Source organism: Strix aluco, chromosome 5, assembly GCF_031877795.1.
Source record: "Strix aluco isolate bStrAlu1 chromosome 5, bStrAlu1.hap1, whole genome shotgun sequence".
Classification (NCBI taxonomy): domain Eukaryota; kingdom Metazoa; phylum Chordata; class Aves; order Strigiformes; family Strigidae; genus Strix; species Strix aluco.
The window spans coordinates 38,218,100-38,245,459 of NC_133935.1; the positions used below are offsets into that span (position 1 = coordinate 38,218,100).

Consider the following 27,360-nt stretch of genomic DNA (forward strand, 5'->3'; position numbering starts at 1 on the left):
TTCAAATATTTTGCTGAACTTAAAAATTCTCAGTTTTAGGCCATGCTCCTTCAAATGCTATAGAAATGCTATCAAATGAAGTGGGAACTGTCGTACATGCTAGTCTGAGCACTTGCATTGGTTTCACTCACACAAACTCTCCTTTGATAGTCAAGATTTAGAAGATAAAATGCAAAAAATATTAGGAAGGGACTTTTCACAATTACATGTTTAGGGGTGCAAAGTTATCAAGACAGTTGTGAATGATTTTCTGAATGATGAACAATACTCAGGAAATTTGGATACCGTAGTAACTGAAAATTTTCGTAACTGGCAGAGACAAGGAAATGTGTTAGACAAGGAAATTAACTGAAGTGTATTGGTGTGTATGCTTTTACTGGTGTGTGTAAGGGTGTCCATGAGGCAGGAAAGGCCTAAGAAAGCATTTTAAAAGCTGCTTTGATAGGTAAAGCCTAGATCCCTTCCATGTAACTGGGAGTTAGGCAGATACTCCAGGGCCCTCAGGTGCTAAGGTCTAGGTTGGCATGCAGAAAATACAGGACACACTATAGTCAAAGCAAGGATATGACTGACTTACCTATCTTGTGCTCTCTTACCCCGGGGACCTGCACTGGACCTGCTGTCAACCCTGAACACCTTGAATGAGAGCTCCTGCGTTGCCCACCCCACTCTGCTCTTCTGGTGCCAAGGGCACCTCTCCTCCCACCACCCATGGGGATGGGGGACAGCGGCACTGACTGTGTTTTCATGTGCATCACATGCAGCGCCACTGATGGCTGCACTGGAGCCACCCTACCCTCATTGCAGATTAACGTCCAAGCAGTCCCAAGGTGGGCTGAGACCTCTGAGTGCAGCTCACCTGCTGGCTGCCTTTATCCAAGGGCAGCAAAGTAAAGAAACTCTTTTTACCCAGGTTAGTTGTGGGACAAGGCAAGGTCAGTGCAAGGAAAAAAACATGGTGAAATACAACTCCTCTTTTGGTAAATGGCCACCTTGGCTTTTTGGACTCTAATGGGTAAAACAAATGTGTTATCAGTAAAGAAACAAATAGCTAAAAATAAAACTTTTTTGTTGTTGTTGTTAGATGAAGCCTGATATACTATACTTGGCTCAGATTTAATACTTGTGTTTAGGCAGTTTGTGCACCAGACTTAAAACTCATTAAACCTATTGGGTTCCTCCCAGCAAGAATTATGTCTATCTGTGATGGGATCTTGGATGATGCTAAACACTCCCACTTGCTGCAGATGATCAGTATGTGATTGCCAATTCTTTACATGAGAAAACACCTCATACCTCAAGCCAATACTTGAAGATATTAAGTGTTTTGAAGCAAGAATTAGGGCCTGTCTTCTCATCACTGATATCTTGGAGTTATGCAAGTATTTAAAACTCCTGTGAATAAATAGTCCTATAAAACCTAAGCCTCACATCTGTCAAGGGGCTGGCACAGTGGTGCGGGTTGTAATTCATGGTCCGTAGTGAGGTACAGGGAAAGCTGGGTATCTAGATGTAGGAATGCACTGGTGAGAAGTGAGAAATGCCTGTGTTTGTTCAGCAAGAAATTTGAAAGAGTTTTCTACATGTGGCACCTACCCTCAGTCCTGTGTGTGACTGGGAATCACAGCCAAAACTTTCCCATTTTGGATTTTGAAGGCCTTGGTCATTCTTTCTGGGGATGGCTGGCTTGTTTGCTTTCATGAAACTGCTGGCTGTGACCTTGACTTACTTATTTTTTGAGAAAATTTTGATCTCTGGTCACCAGCATCTTCTGGTCTCTGTCTCACTGCACACTATACTATATCCCCAATAGATATCTGTGGAAATTGCTTGCAGGTCTACATTTCAGTGTTGGAAGGTCTTGTGAGCAACCTCTAACCATGAGTTGGGTCTGCTACCCTAGTGATTAGAGCACTACTGGAAAGGGTGGCATGGGCTACTCTCTTCCCTCTGCCTGAAGCTGTGCAAGTAGGAATTTGTAACTCCTTGCAGGTGGAGATCCTGGCCTGGGCTCTGGTTGCTTCTAGCCTGTGGAGGAGGGAGGTGATCCATGTCCTGCCCCCCTCATCTACCTCTTACATTTTGCATTCAACGATAAAACGCAGGGAAAAAAAATAATTTGAGGGGAATTTTAAAATCAGTGGTGCAGTCACTTTGGTGTGGGGTAACAGGATCCCCCATGGAGGCTGCGCTGCCTCACATGTTGTTGTTGCACTGATCCTCCCTCCCCGTTCCACACACTGATGCGTTTTAGTTGTGGCTTTTGCTGGGCTGAGACAAACAAACCCCACCCTGTGTTTGACCTGCTCTTAGCAGGAGGGCTGCATGGGGCAGGTAGTCCATGGCATGGCCTGACACCAGGAGGTCTCCAGGGAACACCTCGAGTCCCGGCAGACTCAATACCACGGAACTATGCTTGTGCTTGGCTGACCTGTGAGACAGAAGAACAACACACGTCATGTGTCTCTGCTCGTGGCTGCAGAGGACACTTCTGAAGTGCTCCTTGCTGATACAGGAGGAAATGAGCTAAAAAACCAAATGCTATGACATAATGTGTTAAAGGAACAATGAGTAGAAAACTTCAGTGACAGACAACAAATACCTAATTATCTTTCCAACTCCACATTGTTGCTGAGATCAGGGTGTTTATGGTCATGGTTTGCCTCAGATAATAGGTACTTAGAGGATTTAAATGTCAGAAATTCGTCGGTTCTTCTGAGATTAGGCAAAAAGTGAGTGAGATTTCAGAATCTAAGTTTTTGCACTGGAGTCCAAAGGAGCAGTTAAATACCATGTCCCTAGCTGATATGTGGGTTGTCATTAATTTTAACCTTCATATAACTCAGGTGATTTCAAGAAAAGACAGTGTACTAGTGACACAGTTAAAATGTTGTTTTGTTTTGTTTTTTAATGTTTAACCTTCCAGCTAGTTTGTTCTATTTTCTTTCTAAATCTTTTCAGCATTTTTTCTGCTAATTCAAATATTTTGTATTTTGAATATAATATGAGTTAGTGGCCCTGCTGATCGAAAACAGATGACTGTTTCCAACTATTGTTGTTACTAACGGAGGGCATTGTCCAGGATGTAGATCCATCAAGTGAAGTGACACAGGCATTCTATATCCAGCAGCGTGTTTGTGCCAGAGGCTGCTTGCATTCAAATACAGAAACTATTGGTGCACATCAAAATCCTTTTTGGATTTTGCTAATAACTCACACCGATACCTAATGAATTATGTTAGTATACTGTTGCAGAGTGACTGGTGTCTACAGCTGTTGTGCTGTCTTCAATTGACCGATGCATGAAGACTGTGTTAGAGTTCAAAGGGTCAGTAATTAAGTAGCTGAAGGAGGAAGCACCAAGGATGTATACATATATAAAAATTCACTTTTTCAGTCACTGTTTGTTGTGCATGGTATTTTTGGTCAGTTAAGTATAATTCTTACTGCTTCTTTTGCCTAGGCAGATACCTTGCTGTGAGTATCTAGCCATTTGCCAACACCTGATGTGAAACCTGGCAGGTATATTTTTCTCTTTAAGTGCATGAATAGTCACTTGACAACTTATCAACTAGCAGATGAGCTCTGAGGTAGAGAACTGGCATTTGATATGTATAGCAGGATGTGGAGATTATGCTTTTTGTTATGATCTGACAGTAACATTGCTTGCAACTGTCTTAGCTAAACCAATTGAATTGTACAGATGAAAGGAAAAACTGCTCCGAGCAACAGAGGGCTGTAGGCTATAGGCTATCAGGAGGGCCTGGCCTAGAACTTTAACACTTGAAACATGGACGTGTTAGGGCTTGAAAGCTATGTGTTGAGGAGTTTACAATGTGCAATGTAAGAGTTCTCTAAAAGCTTTTCTTTTTCTGGTAGCCCTAGTGCATGGGGATCATAGAATCTGTATATTTAACTTTAGGGGTTTACAATGAAACTCTGAGGTTTCTCATGAAATTGAACCTAACACATGGTTTGAGAACTTTTATGGATGGAGTCTGTTTCTTGGTTGTCAGCAAGCCCATAGCAGTGCAAGGGAGATCGCTTCCTGATGAGGTGTGCTGAGTGCTACCCAGTGCAAATTTTAAGTGTTGGTAACGATTGTATTAAGATGCTTCTGAAACTTCTAGTGATGTCACGATATAGTCTCTTGGGCAGCTGGATTATTATAGAAGCCAGATGCTGCAATATAATACAAGGATAATTCTTACAGTTGTCGCTCCTGTACTGGGAAATTCAGGAGATTTATTTCAGGTTGGATTTACAGTAAAATTTTGCCAATGTGTTATTGATTTTTAAAGTACCTAGTCTACTTCAATTTCAGAATATATTTTGAAGTTGGAGGCTAGTGGTTTATGAAGATTAGTAATGGGAAGCATAGTTTCATTGTAATGGAGTTAAATGGTGTTCTTTTCCTAGATCAAAAAGTCCTTGAACTTCAGACACACATATGCCTAAACAAGCTCTTCACGTAGGTATGCGACCCCGTGATGTGTGGGAGCATACCAAGGACACTTGGATATGTGTCTACAACATACCTTTGCAATCTGGCATGCTTGGCTGATTAATGGCTTACATGCCTAAATTATTATGCTTCTCAAATAAAGGTTACAGGTATTTGTGATCACCTGGCCTGATGCCTGTAGGTATGTTAGATACATTAGATGCTTTTGTTGTTTTTACTGGAGAAATTAAACTACTGAAATTCTGTGTAATGCAATTTACCACTTTTTGAGTCTGTATGCCATGTTTTGGCACCTTTTCATGCCTGCAGACCCTGTAGCTTTGCCTTTTTCTTTAGTTTTTAGTTGATCATCTTACTAGGGGCAGAGGACTGAAGTGTTTGAGTGAAAGAAACACTTGTACTTTAGGGGTGAACTCAAGCACCTGAGGAGACATCATCTGCAATAATGCCTCCTTTAAATCTACTTGTTTTGTGAAACAAGATAATGTCACAGGTTTGCATTACAAAGTGATGGAAAATGATTAAAGACACTGAAGAAGCTCATGGTCTGAAAAAATAAATATCCTGTGTATATAGTTGTTTCTAGGGCATGGAGAGTTTCAGCTGATTGCTTTTTAGAGATCTGTATCTTTATACGTCCATAATCTTAGCCTAACTAGCTGTTCCAGGGAACAGACATCTACATAAATCACCTTACTGAAATAACAGATACACTATTTAAAGGAATACCTACTAGATGATAATAAAAGCAACTGAAGAGGTTACAAAGGTCAACATTATAGGGTGGTCACAGTACTGAGATAGCTGCCAGGTGACAACACCATTACCCAAGCCACACAGGGTGAGTATTTGGACTCCCTGGTTCAAAAAGTTAGCATGACACTTTACACGCATATAAGAAATTAAAAGAGGAAGAGGATCATCTCAAGATAGTTGAGCCCAGCTCCCTCAATTCATTGAAAATGAGCTGCTTTAGCAGTTATTGAGAGGACTCTTCATTAGCTGGTTGTCTTTAAGAAATAGTGCAATCCAGTTTTCCACTAAGTCTCTGATTTGCTGAATGGTGCAAGAAGAAAATGAGCTCAGAGTTTCCTTCCACGGCAGTGTTGACTTTAGCATCTCAACTTGTCTCCACCACACACACCTTTCTCTGTGCTTTTTGTTTATTTATTTTGGCTGGTAATTTTTAATCAGCATCACTTCAGCATGTTGCTATGTCGACAGAGATGTACTGGCATTCCTGACTGAGGGCTGTGTGGGGAAAGGCTGTTTAAAATGAGCATTGCTGCTTTAAGAAAGGCTTTTGAAAGTGCAGCCTGGCAACGGGGAGGGTTCATTAGAACTGAAGGATGGAGGTGTGCTTTTACCCTGGACAATGTATAACTCAGCCTTGGAGGAGGGTTGCCAGCTGTCCCAGTGTGCTTCTAGATGGAGAGAGTAATCTGACATTTCAGCAGTTTTCTCTGGCTGTGATAAGAAGGGATTAGCTGTTAAGGAGTTAGACTAATGATTCGGATAAAGGAGAAGCTGAATACAGCCCTTGCCCAGACCTTGGAACAAATGCAACTTGACAAAAAAAAGTTTAGAGCAGAAACTGGTGATTTTTGTTTTATATTTCTGCACATTCTAATATTGGTCAAGACAAAAAGTAGAAATCATAATACATCATCCAAACCTCCTTTTGTCAATCTTTCTTGCTGGTGGTTGTGCAACAAAGCTTGTGTTGTTCCTTGTGTGACTCCTTGATTTTAAAATGCATCTGGATAGAAGTCCAGAGCCAATAACCTAGCTGGCATATAGTGGCTTCCCTCTGAAGCTGCCAGGCTAGTGGCACTAACAGAAAATGTGTACATTAAATGTGTAATGTTCTCCTGCTTAGTGATTTGCATTCAGTATTCTTCAAATTCTCCCACAAAGTTTTCTACAGATCACATAAGTCTTCCCTCTGTTAGTGAGGTATGATTATGTATTACAGTTTCGAGTTTGATCAGAGCAGACTCTTCCCATAATAGGTACAGATCACCTGTTTTCACACTGAGATGTAAAGATCTTTCCCTCCCCTTGTCTCTCCATCTCCATTGTGAATTCAAAATGTTAAAGAGTGGGTTGGAATTTGCAACAATTCAGAAAATCTAGGAGGCCTCTTCTACGGTGAAAGTGTGATTTCAGATGCACACACATATCTGTTAAGCCTTGTCTAGGGAACTGCACTGTGTAATGACTCATAGACTGTATCAGCCTTCTCCAAGCCACCCAGTCCCAAACAGAAACATACTTGAAACACAGACCTGTTTGTAAAGTGTAGGCTATAACAGGGCTTTTACCTGAAAAATGAGTAGGCATTGGGAAAAAGAGGAGATATAGATCAACTAATGATGTCTACTGCCTTAACACTTGAAACACGTTGTGGTAGAGTCACAGAAGCAGTGTGTTGTTGTTTGCTGTCAGGTGACTTCTGTCTTCAGCAAGACTTTCTCACCAGTGCTGGTGTTTTCAATATACCTCACTCACCTGCACGCCCCACCTGAAATCATGCAGTAAAGTGAGCACTGCACTATTAGTGAGAGAGGTATGGTTATTAAGGGAGGTATTAGCTCCTACTTCTTTGTTGTGTGAGAGAAAATAAACTTCGTTTCCCTTCTGTAAACATTTGAACATCTTAAGGAAACAAACATGATTTGAATCAAACTAATTTCTAATCAAGCTTTTACTTCCTGATAATTGTTTGAGCTTGATCCAATTCACTACACAGATCTACAGTATGCAGCAGCTTATCTTGCCTGCACTAATTTATAAAATTCAAGTATTATTCTTAGTTTGTAGGATTAACAGTCTCCCCATCCAGTAGCAGTCCTAGATCTGCTTTGACCATGAATGAGAAAAATATTGAGCTGTTTTGCTAGCTTCTTTGCTCCCCTTTTCCTTCCACAAAGTTTTGAAGAATGTTGCTCAAGGTTATGAGATGTTTCACATTCTTCAAGCTGAAATTTGACACTGCTAATCCAAACAGCCAGACCTTTTGGCAGTTAGTTCCTAGTGCACAGCTCTCCCATGGTCTAGCTGAAATATTGTCTGAAATATAGCTAAACATGTTGGGGAGAGGGCCACCTTTGAAAGAAAATCTCATTAAAAAGTTTAGTTTAACAAGCTGGTGACAGGCATTTCACAAAGCAAATCTACAAATTAAAGTTGAGTTACACATACATGCCTCACTGTTCAGTTTTGTCTTAGAGTGAAGCGAGTTCATTAAAAATGTGGAGAAGTAAAGCTTAGAATAAGGTAAAACATGTATGCATACCTTTGTATAGGCGATCCATTCTGAAAGAGAGATATTCTTGTTACTTGGTCAGAAATCAAGTAAGCAATTTGATTTTGTGAAAAAAGTACTCATTTTTTAAGAGACATGTACTACATAGACATTGGCTAATTATTTTCACTGTTGAGGAGAAAGGGGGAGAACTCATATGATATCCAGAATGTTTTCTATATTGGAAGGGGGAAAAAAAGACACAAAACTAACCGGTGATTAAAGGGCAATACACCTATTTGACACCATCCACGTTCAGTGAAACGTGTACTTTGCATAATGATGGAGTCAAGCATATGTCCTAATTTAACTGCTTGTGCAAGTAATGCAAGGTCCTTGAGAGTAGATCTGGTAGCAAACCTGGCTTATGCAGTGCCTCACCTTTTCTTCTTGGGGTGAAGTTATGGGGGATGACTGAATAGTAGTTTGCTGCCAGGGAAAGACAGAGGGCTAGGTCCTCTCCTGCTTATTTCTCTTTACTGATGCTGGCACTCACTGGACCAGTGTTTTTGTTTTTCAGAAAAGATTGCACAATTGCCTGCTCATTTATGGAGCTGAATGCAAAAATGGAGGGGGCCAGTGAGTGACAGAGCTAAGGTAGTAGCAAACCTTAAATTTGGCTCAAGCATCTTGAATGACTTCATTCTTGGTTTTGTTGGGGTTAGTAATGCTATTCAGTAAAACAGTATAGAGAACTGCCCTGGCTTAGGAAGAACCCTGCTGAAGGAACTTGGGAAGAAAATAACATTTTGAAACTGAAACCAGAACTGGATAAATTACTTAGTCTTGTTCTTTCATAGCCCCACAAACAGTTATGCTGGCCCACCAGGGTGAATGGACAGAGCTGGGAAAGACTGTCCATGTGCATAGGCGGAGTAGGCCAACATGGTCACCAACAGACAGGGCTGGAACCATTGTCTTTTGCTGATCTGGAAGGAAAAATCTTCCTTTCCGATGAGCATAGAAGTTGGTATGTTTTATTGAATGAACACAGGCCAGGTTGTAGTTCAGGTTAAGAACTGTGGTGGTGTTTACACACCGGGCCATGATGGACCAACGCTGAATATGCAAGACTGAAAAGGAGGTTACATCATCCTATTCCTCTTACCTGGACGCCCTCCTGTGGTGTAGGGCTGGGGCAGAGGAGTCTCGCAGGCAGCGTAACAGAGTTGGCTCTCCAGGAGTTTTGGAGTGTCTCATTGGGGTTGCTATTGCCGAGAGAATCTTTTTGGCTTGACAACTTTGATCTGGGGCTGTCAGACTCTGGGTTTGCTATAGTTGTCTCAGACTTGGTTTTGGAAGACATAAATTTTGCATGGGGACAAGAAGGCATTGTCAATGAGGAAATTGTAGTGCACCGAGGTGGACTCTTACAAATGTGGTGGAGAGAGCTGGTGTATTCCTTTTGATTCCCCACTGAGTTGTGTCTGAGCAGTCCTGAAATGACAGTGCTTGTGAGGCAGAGATCATCCTTAGATGCCTTAAAGTTGGAGAAGTGGAAATTCTGGCCAGAGCATGCTGGTCAAACTGGAAAGGGGCATGGTGGCTCCCAATGCACTCCTTTGTGGGGAGCTTCAGAAGTGAAGGCTCTGTATAACCTTGTCTTCGAATGTAGTCACCTGGGGACATGGTGGTGCCCATACAAACTGATACTGCCTGTGTTTCACCGGAACCAAAGACATCTTCTGGACTGCCGCTTCTGGACAAAGCAACATCTTTATGAAGATCTGCTTTCCTGTTTAGAAGTTCCACACTGATGCAGGTTTCTTTGACCAGGTCTGGAGAGTAATCAGAGCTTGGTTGTTGCATTCTTTATTTGCAGCATGAAGATTTATAGCTGTGTGTTCCTAGGAAACATGATCAGAAAAGCTTCTTAGAAACTTGCTGTATGACTTTTTGTATGGGAAAATATGCAAATGGAAAAAAAATATAAACATAATAATGTAGATATCTGTGCTAGTACAGAAACAATTGCCTGCGCTTTGAATCCTGTTTAAATGCAGGTTTCAGCAGTTTCAGGACCCAATTTCAGTAAGCTGTTTAAACAGACGCTAACTTTGAGTATGCAAGCACTGTCAGTATCAGTCAATAGAACAAATTAGATGGTAAAGACTAACTGTGTAATTAGGAACTCTGCTCATCTGGTACTGCAGCTGCATAATTTCCTCTTGCCACTCCCCCATCAGTAAGCGAGATTGTGACACTGCTGTATATGGGATAAAAATTAAGTCACTAGCTCTCAGAACTCCTACTTGTTGCAAAATAGTTTATATAAAAATACTAATTCCTTGCTGAATGCTTAAACAAATACAATTTAACATTTATGTAAGGTGAGTCTAATCACTTTTGCTTTTCAACAGGAAAAATATTTTGTGGTAAACGTTATGTATGCATTATAATCAAATAATGAAGAAAACAATTTATCAAAGTAACTTATCTGTTTGATCAGTAAATAATCTTATGTTCTGTGATTCATGAAGCTCAATTTTAAGATATTTTGATGACCAGTCTCTAACTGGACTGACATTTGAAGTTATAAATGAAGACTATTGATTCAGCCTCTTCTTTAATTCAGTTTCTTTGTTTGCTAAGAGGAATCTTAAATCTGTTCACGATTGGCTTCTTTGGGGCACTTTTATTTATTAGAATGAGTTTATTCAAACATATGTTGACTTTTTTCTTGAGCTATTGAATATCACACATTGAATATGATTTTTGTCTAATTATATAGTCCTATCAGATTGATTTATAAAGTGATTAGAAACAATTTATTTCATCAAGTTTGCTAGTTCAAAGTATTGCTTTTTACAAACTCTTCAGCCATTAGAAGACAATGATTCAGATGTTTATAGGAAGAAAAAACATCTTTATGATGGAAATGGCTTTTTTCACAACTCTAGTTAATAGCCACAAATATATTAATGTCTATTCATTCCCCTTTAATGAATATGGGCTAATTATCAGATATGCTTATTAAAGTGGACAAGCACTAAAAATCATTTTCAGGATATATAATGAATGACAATAATGACAAATTATTACTATTTTCCTCTTCTGAGCAAAGATGTGATTGCATACTATTTCTCTGAGATTTGCTGTTACTGCTTTTTAATCTTTCAAGTCCTTAATTTTGTGAAGTGTAGTCACATCTGACTGATCATTTTTTGGCCAGGCGTTCTCTTTGCTTTTTTATTTATTTATTTTTTTAATAATCACCTCTTCTCCATGCAGAATTTTGCAACTCAGCATGGAGCTTCCAGATATTCATGTGAATAGCGTTCTGTTGCAGAAGTAGAAAGATTAAAGACATCTCTTCATGGAAATCTTATATCAAAAATATGATCTTTATTTTCTTTTCAGTTTACCAAGCTTTTTTTTTTTTAAATAAGTTGATACTTATGAGTGTCTTGATGAGTACTTATTAGTTACTTTTATGAGTAGAATCTCTCAGCAGCAAAATACCTTTAAAGAAGATGCATTGTTTAAAAAAGTGCAGAAATATGCCACAAACATGCAGAAAAATTATTGTATGTCATTAAACTTACCAAGGTACCCAGGTGAAGATTTACCAGCTTCCAGTATATCACATCCTTTTCATATGCAATTAAGTAAAATTTTCAACAAGTGCTCGATTAACTGATACTAGGCTTAGCAATAGCATTTTCTCTTTTAAAGCCTCCTTACTGAATGCTGGTATAAGGAACTAGTTTTTCTTCTTGTAGATTTGTTTCTAGGGGATTTGTTTATCAGGTCAGATGGAAGTGGCTTCAGGATCAATGCCTGTTTACAATAGGTAATGAGCCATACATTTTATTAAACTTCATTCCTTTTATAATTTATTTTTTTGTACTTTTCACATTGATAAAGTTTGGCAAGAGAGATCTCAGTCAAGTATATAATAAGTTGCAAGAGCAGATGAAATGCCTCAACCCCTCCAATAATCCTTTTGTTTTCCACTTATCTTGATTCATTCATCTGGATCTAACTGTGCGTTGTTTATCCTTCATGGAAGAATAGTAGTGATAGATCCCTTGGTTACATTATTTACAGTTAGATTTTAATTTTAACAAGTGTGCTAACCATCTGAGTAATTCTGAACACAGACAGATTTTAGTATCGGAGTGTTTGAGAATTCATCCAAACATCGATAATTCACTATTTTCTTGTGTCGCAGAACTGATTGGAAACCATTAGAATTGATTTAGGCATTCTTGGGTTGGATGAATTGAAAGTGAGACTTGAGAAAAGATGATTTATTTGGTAGATAACTTGTGAAGAAGCACTAACTTCCACAAATGTTCAAATCTGTTGTGTAATTAACACACATATTCAGAGGGCTGAGTGAACACTTGCAAATGCAGGTAACCATTGCAATATGACATTTTAATCTTCTGTAAAGATTTTTTTCAAAACTCATCCACAAACCAAAACACAATATCCCATAACTGGTATAAGTAAATGTCTTTGATTTTGCTTAACATTGGATATGGCTGTGGATTGAGGGAGGATTATTAAAAGAGAATGAAGTGAGAAAAACTTAAAGACTTTATTTGCAAGACTGTGATGGTATTACAGTATTTATGTTAGCATTCATCCAGTTTGGCTTATAAGAAAAAGAGATAAGTTAAAAAAAAAAAGTGCTCATCCTGTCTGATAGTTGATAGTACAAGTGTATTTAGTTTAAGTAGGACTTTTAGGAACATAAGACTTTTTTTTTTTTTTTTTTTTTTTTTCTGACTTCTTGTGCTGTTCTCAAGGTGATATTAGGATCAGATGAAATGGAACTGACCTTGTTGCCTGATGAAGTATGCAAATATCTGGAGATTTTATAGTGTTCAAAGCTGTCCTTTCCAACTCCAGAGAAGAGACCTAAGTGCACTATAACTGGGCAGGTTGGGGCGGTGAGGATCTCCAGGAAGAAGTACAGCTTCGGTGGGAAGGGGACAGACAGTCAGCAAGTGAAGCCATACCCTTCCTGGGTGGGAAAACTGCCTCTGTGTTGGGGACAGCTGAGAGCTATGCCCTCTGCTCCTGGCACTCTTCACATTTTCATGTAGTGCATAAACAGGCTCTTCTGCTGCCTAACTGAAATCTTTTGAACATGCTTTAAAGCTGCTACTATGATTTTACCTCCACAGCTTCTTATATGAAAGTATCTAGGTGGCTCTTTGCAAGCACCAGTCCCCAAATTAGTGCAGGGTCTACCAGACCAGACCTTACTCCTGCTCTTCAGCTCATGGAAGCCTCATCCTAAATCTACATCTAACCCCAACTTCTGAATATCTAAACATTCAAATACTGCTATTCTGTTTGCCTGCATGCAATTCAGACAGAGATGGCTGGGCTAGAAAGAAGGATGTAGCACATTTCTGAGATACCAATACCCATGCCTGAGCTTTGATAGCTGCTCTAAAGGATCATTTTTGAAAGAGACAGTTGGGTAAATATTAGTAAAAGAAATAAGTTAGAGTACTAGCCTGAGATCAGGGTGAGTGTGAACTACTTTCTGACATAAAGTGCTGGGACTGGTTTAGGTGGCTTTGAGTGTAGCTAGGCAGAAACTTTGTTTTAAGGCCATCTTTGATCACTTAGTTCTAACTGAGACCTGGAGGTTTTGTTTGTTTGGTTTTTTTAAGTTCTAGCTGAGACTTATCTTTAATGTGGTCACTATACTTATATTAACCTAGTAGCAATTACATAAAAGAAGTTATTCGATTTCCTTCCCATTTGCTGGTGCTATAAATTGAACACTATCTCTAACTTCCTTTACCCAGAATTAAAAATATTCTCAAAAGTTTAAGCATTTCTCTGGTTTAACTTGGGGAGGGGAGGCCAAATTTGGATTTAGGTGAAATCATAATTGTCCTCATTTTGTCCAGAATTCACTTGCACTGCCTAACTTGCCTTAGTCCTAATTGTAATAAAGCAAGTACCTTTCTCAGCTTGGACTACGTATGTGTACTTAACTGACTCCTATAACCACCACTTCTTTACTACTTTTCCAAACAAGTATCATCCTAGCTCCAACCACAAACTCAATCCTAAACAAACCTTTGCCATAGCATTAATTCCATGAACTTTAATTTTCATCCTTGGAAACAAATGTAGCCAAGTCATTTAACTGACTAAGCTACAGTTACCTTGCATGTGCTTTCTAAAATAAATAATTACATTAGATGAATGGCCTCTTCTGGTCTAAATCCCAACGTTCATGCTCAAGTCTCAACTTTCTGTCAACTCTAAAATATATCTCTAATCTGAAGCTAAAGTTAATCAGTTGTCTTTTAGGCATCTTCTCCTGGTAGTCTCCTTTGAGCACTGCTAGTGCCCCAGTTCATTGGCCTTTGTTGACCTGCACTGTCATGCTGCCATCAGCCTTAGCCATAGTCTTTTAAACAGCTGCAGGGCTTGCCAGGTGACTCGTCCCAGGGTTAATCTCCAAGTTAGACCGATGTCCCTTATGGATCAAGATGATACTTCAGGTTAATGATCTCTGCTAACTTTGAACATAACCACATCTTCCCTAGGTGTTTTCTCCAGCCCTAATTCCTTGGTTGTTCCAGAAATGCACAGAGCCAGATGTCCACACCAGCCCCTGCAGTCACCTTCTGAACTAGCATATTAATCGTGCTACTAAGCCTCTGTATGCTGAAACCTTATGCTTCATGATACTTCAGCAATGTAGAACAGTGGCTGCTCCAGCCAGACCTCTCCCCTTTTCACCTGGCAAGCCACTCCTTAATGTAGGAGATCCCCAGATTCTGTGTGTACCACTCCTTATCCTCTCATTTGGTTTAGCCTTAGCGTTAGGGTAGCCTCATTTGTTTGCCAGAGGGCTAACTATAGCCAGGTGGACCAAACCCATTCTCAGCTTTGCTGCCTTGCCTCTTAAGAGCTAAGCAGTTCTTACAGTTTATAGTTTTCTACCTTATCTAACCCAAAACTCAGGCTGAGCTGTAACCTTCAGGCTTGTCTTTTTAAATAGGTCTCTAGAGGACAAGTGAAGCTTAGGCTCAGGGCAGAGAAACAAATGAGTGCAGCACTGTCTAGAAGTGCCTCACAGCTCTGTCACGGATCGCCCTCTAGCTGTAACACACCTAGCTGGCCTTTTGGCTACTGACAACCTCTTTAGGGTGGAAGGTCCAGAAATAAAATCATGTAGCCCAGGTTTATGTACCTCCAGCAATGTCCCTGTAGGTCTGTCAGAGATATGTAGGTTATCAGAGCTGGCTGGAAAAGTCCTCAACTTTTTCCCCGTGTTTTCAAGCACCATTTGTTGCATTTGTTCTTTCTTGTGTTTCCCTGAGGTTTCTCTCTTGTTCTGTATCAGATCATGTGTCAGATATAACTTGTCTGATACTGCTGGCAGGCGTAGAAGGTCTCTCACATGTTGGCAAGGACAAACAATATCTCGGCTATACCTGGCTGGCTAGGGGCCTGGGTTGCATCCACATCATAGGACAGGCTCATAGATGGACCTTTGCTGTATTTTCCATGCACCAGAAAATGTCAGGTTGATGATTATCTGTTACCTCTTTGAGAGGTCTCTGTACGTCAGCCAAAGGGGTCTTATATTACAATGCCCTCAACCTTTTGGCTGTTGTCCTCAAAATCTTGCATGTTCTCTACATTGAGGTAAAAAAGCTTTCTCTGATTCACTCTTCTTCCTCCAATCCTCCACTGATGGAGCTGTTTGGAAATGGATTTTGCTGTGTCCCATTTCAAATAACCTGCAGAATCTGGTGTATCCTGAACATACTCATCTAGCTATTACACTCTCTGAGCACAGCTCCCAGGTTAGTCCCTCGAATGAATGCTTGCTTCTGAGTTCATATGACATGTTTATGGCTGCCTGATAGCTCTTCCAAAGCAAGAGAAGTAAATGGCATGTCTTTGCAGTCCTGATAATAGCCCCGTGGGGTCTGTGGCAGCTTTGCAGTATGACCTGGCCTTAAAAATCAGGCTGCATATCCCACCTCATCTGCTGCACTCTTGTAGGAATAGACCAAACGCAGTGGGTTACCAGTACTGAGGCATGGTGTCAGGTTATGGATTTCCAGCCAGAATGCAAATCAGTGCTGAGAGCTGCAGAGCAAGCCAGGTAAGAGTGCCCTAAGATAGTCTACACTGTGTGTGTGGTCATCTTAATGAGGGCTTAAAACTGCAGAACACACTTGGAGTCTTATCTCTTGATCTGTCAGTGAGATTCCTCTAGGAACCATTCTGTGGTGAGAAAGTTGGCAGATGTGGTCTCAGCATGGATGGTTTCAAAAGACAGGGTAAAGGTAGCCACACCAATCAAAAGTAACTTGGCAAAAATAACTCATTCCTGCTGTCCAAATCAAAGCATCTGAGATCCTGCTTTCCATGTACTTAGCTCTGAATAACTCTTAACAGGGTCAGAGCACAGATGCTATTGACATCAGCTGCAGCTGTAAGTGTTCAGCTCCCTTGGTAATCAGACCTCAGGTCTCAAGTCAAGTGCCCAGAGAATAAAGGGCATGCACTTAGTGAACCCTCTGAAAAGTTCAGTTTAAATGGCTTGGCCAGCACCACAAAGAAACTGTGCAGTAGATGAAGAGGTATAACCTATTTTTCTGGGGAAACATTCACATGAGAACTCCCGTTTCTCTCCCTATGAATGTCAGTCTCAGTCACCTCATGCTTCTCAGCTTTTGAACAAATAAAGAGTAGTGGTCCAAAGACAGCAGTCTCCTACATGCCTTAGTGCCGATTCATTCCCAGAGCTAGGACTTCCTGTATCCTGAGGAAGGGTCTCATCCAATACACACAGTGAATGTGTGATTAAGACCCATCATAATGCCAGCACTGGATGAAATGGGGCAGGGGGCTGTTCAGGTTGTGCTCCATCATCTGAACTGGGTCCTTCCCCAAAGAGACCGAAAAAGGTACCAAAGGGGATTTATGCTCTGGTACTTTCTCATTTCTGGGTGCGTAGCTTTGCTACCAAAATATTGGTCTTCTAAAAGCCTACAGCCTCCTTTTCTCATCCCTAATCACAGAAAAAGAAAAGAAGCTTCCTGTTTTCAGTTAGAGAGGAAAATCTTGGCTTGTCCCAGAGCTGCAGTTGCAGAGCATGCAAATTCAGCTGATCCTTTCAGTAAGTGTGGACAGAAACCTTTTGAAATTTAGTTAGGGAGATGCCATTTGTCATTTTTCTAGGGGTTTATTTTAGACAGATTCTGGCAGATTTCATGGGACCAAAATAAATTACATGAAAAATATTTTTCTATTTGCTAGCAAAATTTCAAGTGACTAATCCAAAGCTAGACTTACAAGAAATTCCCATTTTGATATTGTGGAACAAACAGTATATTTTTATGCTCTAGATTTGTCCTCAAAAATACAGAACATTTTGCCTGAGAAGTTTCAAAAACTTCATTTATGGTAGACACCTGTTGTATGAAATCTCTGCCAAATGGTTAAAATCTGGCAAAGTAAATAGGAAATTAATAATAATGAGAACAAGTATTGGTTGATTTTAACTTGCACTGTCAATTTTTCCTTTAGTAACAAGAGTGGGGTTTTTAAAAAAGCAGTAGACAGTAATACTTTTACAGAAGTTAACAAATGATGCAGTGTGTATTCCCACTTTTACACAATCATTTCTGTATAAAGCCTTTATTTTTTAACTTTCTCTAGAGCAAATGAAAATATGATTTATAGAAGAAAAACAAAACAAAGCAGAAAATTAAAAAAACTCCACTATTAATAGAAAAACTTTATAAAATGCTATGAAAAGCAGAGACTTTCCTGTTCTTCAGAACAAACTTCTGTGGAACTTCAATGGCCATTTTTCTGTGTATTCCAAACGGCATGGAGAAAACCTCTCTCCATTCAGAAATCAGTGATATCCACAATGCAACTAATATCCAAAGGAGATAAAGGCAGAGGAGGAACAGAGTTATTTCTCAAACACTTACCAGTTTTTGTATGAAACTATCTATTTGGTTTGCAGTCATCTGTAGGTAATTGTGTCAGGGTAATGGCATGTAAAGTAATAATGAAGGAGCAGCTTTGTTTTGGGCTGAAGTAAGCCAGAAATGACTTGACTATTTTGGCAAAACATCCCCCTCTCTAACTTTGTGCTGGGTCTAGTGAAGCATTGTTTTGGGTAGGTAATACTTTTAACGTTAAAAATAGGTCACTTTCAAGAGTTGAAATCTTTCCATTTGAAGAGTTATTTTCAAAAAATATATTTAGAAGAAAGCATTTGTTGAGTATTATTACACATACTGAGTTACTTCCAAACTACATAATTCAACAAATCTCTTTTTTAGCAAGACTTTATTCAGCTTTATATATACTCCCTTTCATGGTTTCTTCTCTTCTGAGAGTCTCTTTATGACTTCCTTGGGTGTCAGATTGAACTTTAGCGTCTTGATCACAACATTGATAGCTCTTAGTGATCTAGGCGATTGCCTTTCCTGTCAGATGCTGTGCCTGGTTTTCATCTCTCAGCACCTAATCTAAAAACACATGCTGTCATGCAAAACAGAATGCTGAAGCAGAGTTAGGAGACAACAGCTGAGGGAAGAGGTTTGCATCTCACCTGGCAGATCAGAGAGCTGCTGGCCTGCTTTCTCCAATTTCACTTCAAGTTATTTGTGAGAAGGACTCGTCTCATTCATGTTTAGACAGGCACGCATCTAAACCAATCATTCTCCAGTCCCTCTGTAGTCAGTGATAAAGCCTATTATGCATGCAGTGCGCTTCAAGGCATAATTCATCTGACTGATATTAGGCACCAATTTTAGGATCCCTGGTGGATGTTACTATTTCTCCTTAGTAGCCTATTCCAGATTTATCTATCCATTTTACATGAATCCTTTCTATGGTCTTCAAGCTGTCTGGTCCCCAGCTGCTAATGAGCATGTTTCCTGGCCTGACTGTTAAGCATGATGCTGTCAGATGCATGAAGTTTGCATAGAAGTTGCCTGACCTTGTCTGTTCAGGAAGGAGTGATAAACTTGTGCCTTATCATGATTTTGTGTTCTGGTTCATGAGCATGACTGATGGAGCCTGATCCCTCACTGCTGCCCTGCTGGCAGAAAACTCTGCGATAGATAAGGGCTCTTGTTGGCAAGGAGACCTACAAGATCTTCACCTGGCTGAAGGTGGTACTGGCTAGGACAAGGATATACTGTGCTAGATAACCAAGAGGTTATAGAGTTTTTTGGTGTGCTTGGAGGCCTTGACATAATCTGGGTGATGTGTGAACATCCTTTGTTTTTCAGAGCATTTTAAGAGTCTTGCAAAATATTCTACCTCCTTTCACAAGTCACAAACTGAGAGAAAAAGTAAATAAAGAAACCAGAAATGATTTAATGAGACTCCGTGTCAGACATTTTCAACCCTGGATTCCAGACCTCCCAACCAGTGTCTTCTGTGCGGCTCTACTTGGTTTCAGACAGTAATATTCTTCCCTCTGGAAGCTAATTATTGCAGGAATGGAGGTATAATGAAGGATGGAACTGTAGTTTTCCATCTGAAGGCAAAGTGACTTTGAAATGGAGAAAGGAATCAGCTGGCAAACCATCAGTCAGGAATACAGAGCTGAAATCTCTGTGCTTGAGTGTTGATAAATGAGACTTGTTCTTTGACTTTAATGTGGTTCCCAGGACAGTTGTCATTAAATTGAAAGTTGCAGAGGTTTTCTCCTAATGACCTCATAACCATCTTTTTCACAGGTCAATGTACAAGCTGTAGCCAAAAGAGCAACACTGAATCAGAAGAACCTGGCATCCTCATCACCATGAGCTCTATGGGATAAATCACAAGATAAAATTGTAGGTGAAAAATCATAGTTTTACATTAACTTTCTATTAACTAGCCTCTATTCTAGCCTTAAGGATGTTTATTTTTTCCTGGCCAGCTCTGTATGGCATACCACCAGGAAACATGTAATGTTGGGAAGAAAAAGTTTTGAATCCCCCCCACACTGTTATACTTTGGCATTGGTTTATCCAGACAGCTGGATTTAGTGGATACAGTAGTCCTGCCAAGACAAGTTGTAAAGAACGACATCTGTTTCTGTTTGCTCATCAGTGGCTTCCATGTGATAATCATAGTAATGAAGATGACAGGATTCCCATCAAATATCCACAAGCATTTTTCCATTAGAGAATTAGAACAAAAAACCCCTAATACTTTGGAAAGTTATAAATGCATATCTAGTCTTATCAAGTTCATTCAAAATTATTATCTAAATTCAATAAATTACAGCTATTTTCCAACTGAAGAACATATTGGGACAACAGAAGGGCAAGGTAAAGGGAATTTTTGCTGCACTTACCTGGTTGCCAGATGTTGCTGTTACTATTAGCTGGGCAAAGAGCTTTTTGATTTTGGTAGTGCAGACGATCATTCTCTTTTAATAGTGGCATTTGAAACCTTAAGAGGTGATGTTTAGATGTTAGCAAAAAAAAGTATGTGAAATGCTATCTTATGATGGAAATAGAATGTATGAAGCTCACCATAAAGGTAGCACTGCTTCTTGTACCCCTCTAAGACTGGATGTTCAACTGATGTAGTCAGTTCAGTTCCGTAAAAATCACTTGAATTACCCTGAGTTATCCTGGCTGAGAATTTGTCCTGTTTATTTGTCTGACTCAACCATGTAGAGTATTATCTAAGTGTGATGTGACTGACCATCCCCCAGTGCAGGAAACATTGCTTTGGATTTTAATTTAAATTGTTATTGATAACAATTTTTCAATGAAGGAAGCATAGATCACTTTTTCTTATGGATGTTCATGGGGATGAGAGAAAAATCTCTCTGTACTATGAACTGATGAGAGAATTCATCTACTATGAATTACCATGACTACACCCACTCCTATGGTCTGTTTCTTTTAGTGTTAGCTTAAGGAGAAAAGATAATGGAGGAAAATAGGGATGGTATTTCTTATAATGAAAATAGAAGTAAACATAAAATAGTTGTGGTAGTTCGTTTTGCTGCCACATGGTAATGTTCTTACCGTCCTCTTCGTAGCCACTTAAAAACACCTAGGAAATAATTACAATGCAACTGACTTCTGAGGTTGTTTTGGTGTTGACAGTCAGTAAGCAGTGATTAGACTATTAGTTCCATAGTGATTGCAACATAATGAGCAAAATAAGGCAGCTTTTTGTTGCATTCATCCTCGACATAAAGCACAACATCCTTTGACTAAGTCATTAAAAGAGCTACTTCATTTACAACATGTCCAGTTTATTGTGTGGACACCTCTAAAAATCTCCAGTCTGCATCCATGAGTCCTGGGGAACAAATCCAGAGGTGCTGCTGACTAGCTAAGAGCATCACAAAAACAGGCAACAATTTTCCCTAGAGCTGGAAGTAGCTTTCTTGTATTTCTTTGGTGCTGTGCCTTTGATATTTAAGAAATAGTTAATTATTTTACACTACAGTGGAAAAAATCCACAGATTCATCATCTCAACAGGATGTTCATACACTTTCCTATATTTTAGATCCTTTGATAGCACACTGTGGTAACATACAGTTACAGATACAAACTACTATGAATAGCAGTCTCCATGGACTTGGTGTCAGCTATTTTGGTAATCAACACATCTACATGATTTATACATCCTCTTAGGAATAAGGCTTGGAATTTTAGCTGTGTTGCTTAGACCAGAATTGCAGCCGCCCCCTCAGATACATGTTAATCTAAAAGAAGGATTAATAGAGTCACAAGCTAAAGATTAGTATAGTGACAATTCTGTTCTCTTCACCTGCAGAAAGAATGAAGCTATTCAGAACTCAGAATGTAATTTCCTAAATGGGAAAACAACAGTGTAAGTGCATTGAATAGGTTTGCTTTTACTCTGGATTTTTTTTATTCAAAAGTTGTTGCAGTTACAAAAAGTGTTCCACAACTCTTTAGTGAAGGTTAGAGTTTGCCAGCTGGACTCATGCTGAGAAAAAACTACTTGGTGAAAATGTCCAAAGAGATCAGCAGAAAAACAGTACAGATGCAGAGGGGTATGTTCCCTGATGGAAGATATTGGGCAGTACTGAAGACAACAGTTTGTGTGAAAAATAAATACTTTCAATGGCAAATAGACGTCAGCTGATAAAATATCCGTATTTACAAAGTGTTTATCTTTAATATTAATTATTTTTCAAAAGAATAATAACTCAAGAGGACAGTTGTAATACTAAGAAATATTACCTTTGTTTCAAGTTGAACTTTTGTATATCTGCTCAGAGAAAAAACAGAACTCATGATAAAGTGAAAAGTGACAAGCAGTTGTATGTAGATCTTTGTTAGAAAAAGGATAAGAATTTTCCATTTGTTTTAAAATTTGAAATATTCTGATAAAGTAATCTGCTAGTTACTGAGTTCTCCCTTTTGAATATTGATTAGCTACCAATTGTCTCATGGGCTATTTTCGCATCCCCTATATGACAAAACTGAGTGATTGTTTTCCGCTATACAAAAGGGGTGAGGTCCTTGTTTTAGTGATAGTGGCAGTGGTATTGTCATTGAATTCAGTGTGCTCTGAGATTTTGGGCTCACATTAAGGCCTTACTAGTGTAACATAAATTTTATACGTTCCGGATGGTGTTCACTTCTACCATCTGCTAAATAAGACCTCTTTTGGGAGCCTGTCAGTCATTGCCTCCAAAAGGCACTTTGTGCCAGGGCTGGAACACTGAATTTGGGGTTTATGAGAGATTACTGACTACTCATTTCTGGGATTTTCCGCTTTTCCTGCATATTGGCTGGGTTTGTATGATCTGAAAGAGTCTAGACCTCATGCCTCATTTCTGTGGGAGAATGATCCTGGCTCTGCAGAGCTGCCAGGCTGGAGGGTCCCTAGCCCAGCTTATTGCTAGTGTATCAGTGACTAGAATTTCTTGTGGCAGTGTCTGCAGCTCATTGTATTCTTTAGCTTTCATACTTATTTAATTTATATCATACATTTCATACTTCGCTCTTTCAGCATGTTAGCTTTTAACGTGTAATGTGAACCAATAAAAATTTTGGCCAAAGGAAATGGTTTTTCATGCTTAGGACTGGAATTTGGAATTCTGAGAAATGGCTTTAAGTACCTTAAGTTTTCAGAGGCTAGAGCCAGTTATTAAATATCATGAGATACGTGAGTATTATTTTCAGAAAATATTTCTTTATTATCTATCTTGTTAAACAGTTCTTCCTATATACCTCTTCATTTCTGTATTATGAGGAACATTTCAATATAGAAAACAGATGGGAAAATCTCATGAGCGGGTCATTTCTAAAGAAATCCATCTCTAAAAAGTTATGATAATCTAAAGAAATTCTTGTGAAATTTTCCTTCCAAAGAAAACCTTTCTTCTGCAGAAACTAAGAAGTACTTCATTTGAAGAGGGTGGCAAGACAACAGCCTTTAGTAACTTAATCCATGTCATATTTCTATCTTCTTTAATAGGAAAATTTTTGAAGTTGTCTTTTGGCTTTCTTTAAATACTGCCTAAATGGTAAGTGAAATTATCTCCATAAAATAGACTCAATTATGATCTAACAGTGTCTGAAAGTTGTTTGAAACACTGTTCACTTCTAGCTCAGCTCATGAATAAATTTTCCAGTCGGCAAATGATGCCATCTGCAGCATGCCAACACCATTTTCATCCCTGTAAAAGAAAAACAAATCTATTTAAACTGCCAGAATAATCGGTTAATCTCATAATGGAAAAGATAATAAATAATATGGCACATTATTAAAATGCCTACCTATTAATGTACATACATATTACACTATCCTGTTTAGACAATCTGCTGCATTAAAACCATTGCATTTATTTAAAACTGGTGAAATGGCATTGTGCTTGAAAGTTGGATGGAATCCCTGAAATCCATTGAATTCAAGGAAAAGCTGCTTTTAACCTAAACAGGGGCATAATATTAAGTTTCATTTATTTATGATTAAATCCAGAGGAACATAACCAGCCTTCTGGACCTTTGCAGGTATACCAAGCCAGAAGACACATATCTTGTACCAGAAAGCAAAGAGAGGCTCATATTCAGGAAAGATCACATATGAAAGTAGCTCAAAAATGGGAGAAAACATCACACTTCCAGGGATCCCACTGCTCCATAGTGACATCTGAAGTATAGCCAGGTCTCAGGATGAGCTGTCAATGTCAGCCTCACCTGTTTTTACTGGTTCGCTTACACTCACACATGGATATTTAGGTTATGGTTGTTGTGGGACATAGCCTCCATGTGGAAACAGCACTAGAACATGTGACAAGTCAGTTTTCTCTTTTGGTTCAAAGCATTTCTCAGAGCAGCAGTAGGACTTGCAAGATGTGGTGTAGACAATGGTTTGGATTGCAACTTACTTGGTCAGAGTTTACTTGAGTCTGTGCTGAATTTTCTTTGTGATCTGGATGAGCTGCTTGATCTGTACATCTCTATAAAACAGACATCAATCCTCTCTTCCTTTGTGCTGTATTATACTTTTTCCATTTAAAGAAAAACCCCATCCACCCTGCTTTGAGGAGTTTGCAAGAAGCTATAACTAACAGAGCACCTTATTGTATAAAAGGATGTATTAGTGGCCCTAATTAGCTGTCACGGGGTATCCTCTCCAAGTTTCTAATGACTTAATTTCTTTCATTGTTTCTAATGACTTTATAGTTAAGACTTGGCAATAATGTCTTATAAAACTGAGTATTATGGAATATAATTAATGGAGCTCATTGTAGCTGCATAGTTAAAGAAGAGTTGAAATTTTTATTTAAAGAATGATGTTTTTTTTCCCCCAGTCTGTTGCACACACTCTTTATGTTGTAGCAACATGCCTTGGAGACGTTTCTCTCTGTGTTGCTTATAGAGAGACTAAAGTTCGTTTGGGGGATCATCTCTAAAGACCGCCCCACAATAAAAAGACTTTTCTGAGTCATGTAGCTGTTCAGATTGTGGACAATACTTTCATTTTGTTGTCATTTATACAGAGTTTACTCTTTTATAATATTTTTTCTCTTTGATACATTTCTCCTAAAGAAATAATACTCTGCTTTGAGTTAACTTGTTGGTCACTGACTAACTCAGTTTGTATTGCCAGGAAACAGAAAGTTGTCATGCCTTGGTTTAAACTGAGGCTTCTTAGGATGTTCACAGTGAATTTTAGGGCTTTCGTTCCTAGACTGAATGGAGAGCAACATGAATTCTTGCCTGAGAAAACTGATGGTAGAGATCATTCACTGGCCAGGAAGAAGTCCCAAGCTTCTTAAGCTGCCAAACTATCATAATAGTAAAAAGAAAAACCCAAAAAAACCCCCAAAAACAACCCACTACAGAACCCAAGCTCCAGCATGGCAAATAGTCTAGTGGTCAGGCACTTTCATAGGAAGAAGATTTATTCCAGACTACTGTTTATTTGTTGCTTGCCCTCCACTTCCTACAGGCTGTTCTCTCAACAAATGTTCTGCTTTTAATTAATTTCATAAAACATCCCATTCAGATACTTTGGTTCTCACTGATCAATCTGTTCAGGTGTGAAATGGTTTCCCTTGAAAGATATGCTGCTAGAACCTTTGGGTTAGTGCCTAATGTTAATTTCATTTTTCTGTGAAACATTGTCAGTAGATACATTGCAGTAGACCACTGAAGCCTCAGCCTTCTGAGATACCTCATCACTCACTACTCAACTACCACTGATGCCAGGCATTGCTTCTTGCAGTAATGCCAGCACCTCATACCTGTAATACAGAAGTTACATGTTCTGCACTGGAAGTTGGGTAGAAGTAATTGGTCTATCAGTTTCTGAACCTGTTGAAATCCAGGTTGGGTTTTTGATTTAGTGATATAATTGTGGCTGTAAGGCTGAGGGAAGACATAGAGTCACAGAGTAATTCAGGCTGCAGATGACCTCAGGAGATCTCTTGTCCAAACCCTGCTCAAAGACAGGTTGGCTCTGAGATCAGACCAGGTTGCTCAGGGCTGCATCCTGTTGGGTCATGAAAGCTTCAAGTGTGGAGACTGCACAGACTCTGGATAAACTGTTCCAGTGCTTGAATGACTGTTCTTGGGATAGTGAAATCAGGTTTTTTTCCCCATTTCCATGCACCTCCTATGCATCTGGGAGAGGTTGCCAAGTCCCATTTACCTGACCATCATACTTATTGCAGAGTTTATAGAGCAGGAAAACAACACGTAGGAGAAGGAGGGCAATCTGCCTTGAGCCTTAAATTCTGAGGCAGTAGACAGAAGCAATGTTCAGTATGCTGTAAATCACCCACATATAAAGAAAGCCAGTGTCATGCTTTTACCTTGGATCACTGGTGCATTTATCCCTAAGGCATTTAGGTACGTGCAAGATAAAACCCAGTATTAATCTGCCAGATAGCGATACAAAAAGTAGTACAAACCAGCACAAGAGTTATATATTTATAGGCTTCTATTTTTTTTTTTTTAATCAAGACTCCTCTTGCTCCTTTTTTTTAGGGACCCCAGCATAGAGATAATCATTTTACTATCTAACGCCCTCCGTGGAGTTTTCTGTGAAAAGACAGTTGCCTCTGAAAGGTTTTAGAAACATTAGTTCAGATAATGATATTGGATGCAGTAAAAAACCCCCACATATTTACAATGAAAAAGGTACATTTTTTTTAAGCATAATGAAAGCTAAAAATTAAACATTGGAACTGATATGGAAATAGACCTCCCTGGACTGCAAGGCACTGTATTTTTGTGAACAAAATCAGGGTTTAATTGATTAAAATATGAACATTTGGAAAGCACCTCACTAGAAAAAAAAGAAGCTATTTTGAAAGAAGTAGTCTGTGCTTGCAATAGTATAAGCCAAGCTCCCTGAACTCCAAAACAGTTACAAACTAGATAGGACATAATTTAAAAAAAAAAAAAATAAAAATTATGCAAGTCCAGGGAGTAATGAAGGATTGTATTTACAATTTACTTATATATTATTTTAAAGGCAGTTTGGTTACAGGGAAGTAGAATAAAATGATAGGATTGGACTAGTGTCGAGTCAAACACCAACAATGTTTGCATGGTTGCTGTGTAATTACTGTCTAAGCAGCATAGCTTCAAAGCAGTAAGGATTAGCCTTTTGAAATGTTATCCTCAAAGGAAAATCACAAACTGACAACAAATCTAAGGGGAATCAAATATGAAAGTTGACATTAACTCAAGAGTACATTTACACAGTTAACCACTAAATGTCAGGAAATGCCACAGTTCAGTTGGGCTGTGTAATTGTGCTGCTGTTTTTTTGTATGCATAATCTCACAGGCTGATTACATGGGTGCCTAAAGTTCCTCAGACAGAATCTATCAGATATAATGGCCCCACACAGATACAACCTATGCATGTGTTCAGTATTCCTCACCAGTGTATCAACAGCCAGTGAGAAATCTGTGGATATGAGGTGGATATAGGAATGTATTCAAATGATGATTAAGAGGACACAAGCTCTGTTAAAATAAAAGTCAGAGCTCCATCATCTCAAGTGCCACAAAGACCTCTGTAAGGGGATCTCCAGATGAAATATGGAATATAACCTGAATGCTCCTGTGAAGGAGTGTAAAAAAATGTCTCTGGACACTGCAAGTTA

The 27,360-nt window shown here is 39.1% G+C and overlaps 1 protein-coding gene across 1 annotated transcript in view; it reads right to left on the reverse strand.

The window, feature by feature from the left end:
- The window catches only part of PLEKHG7 (pleckstrin homology and RhoGEF domain containing G7), a 34,675-nt gene extending 25,094 nt beyond the window's left edge, over positions 1-9,581 (reverse strand). Inside the window, 5 exon segments of the mRNA XM_074825414.1 lie at positions 968-1,008; positions 2,304-2,431; positions 7,764-7,783; positions 8,881-9,188; positions 9,191-9,581. Of these exon segments, the coding sequence (XP_074681515.1) occupies positions 968-1,008; positions 2,304-2,431; positions 7,764-7,783; positions 8,881-9,188; positions 9,191-9,581 (888 nt within the window).
- Between the last annotated feature and the right edge of the window lie 17,779 nt (positions 9,582-27,360).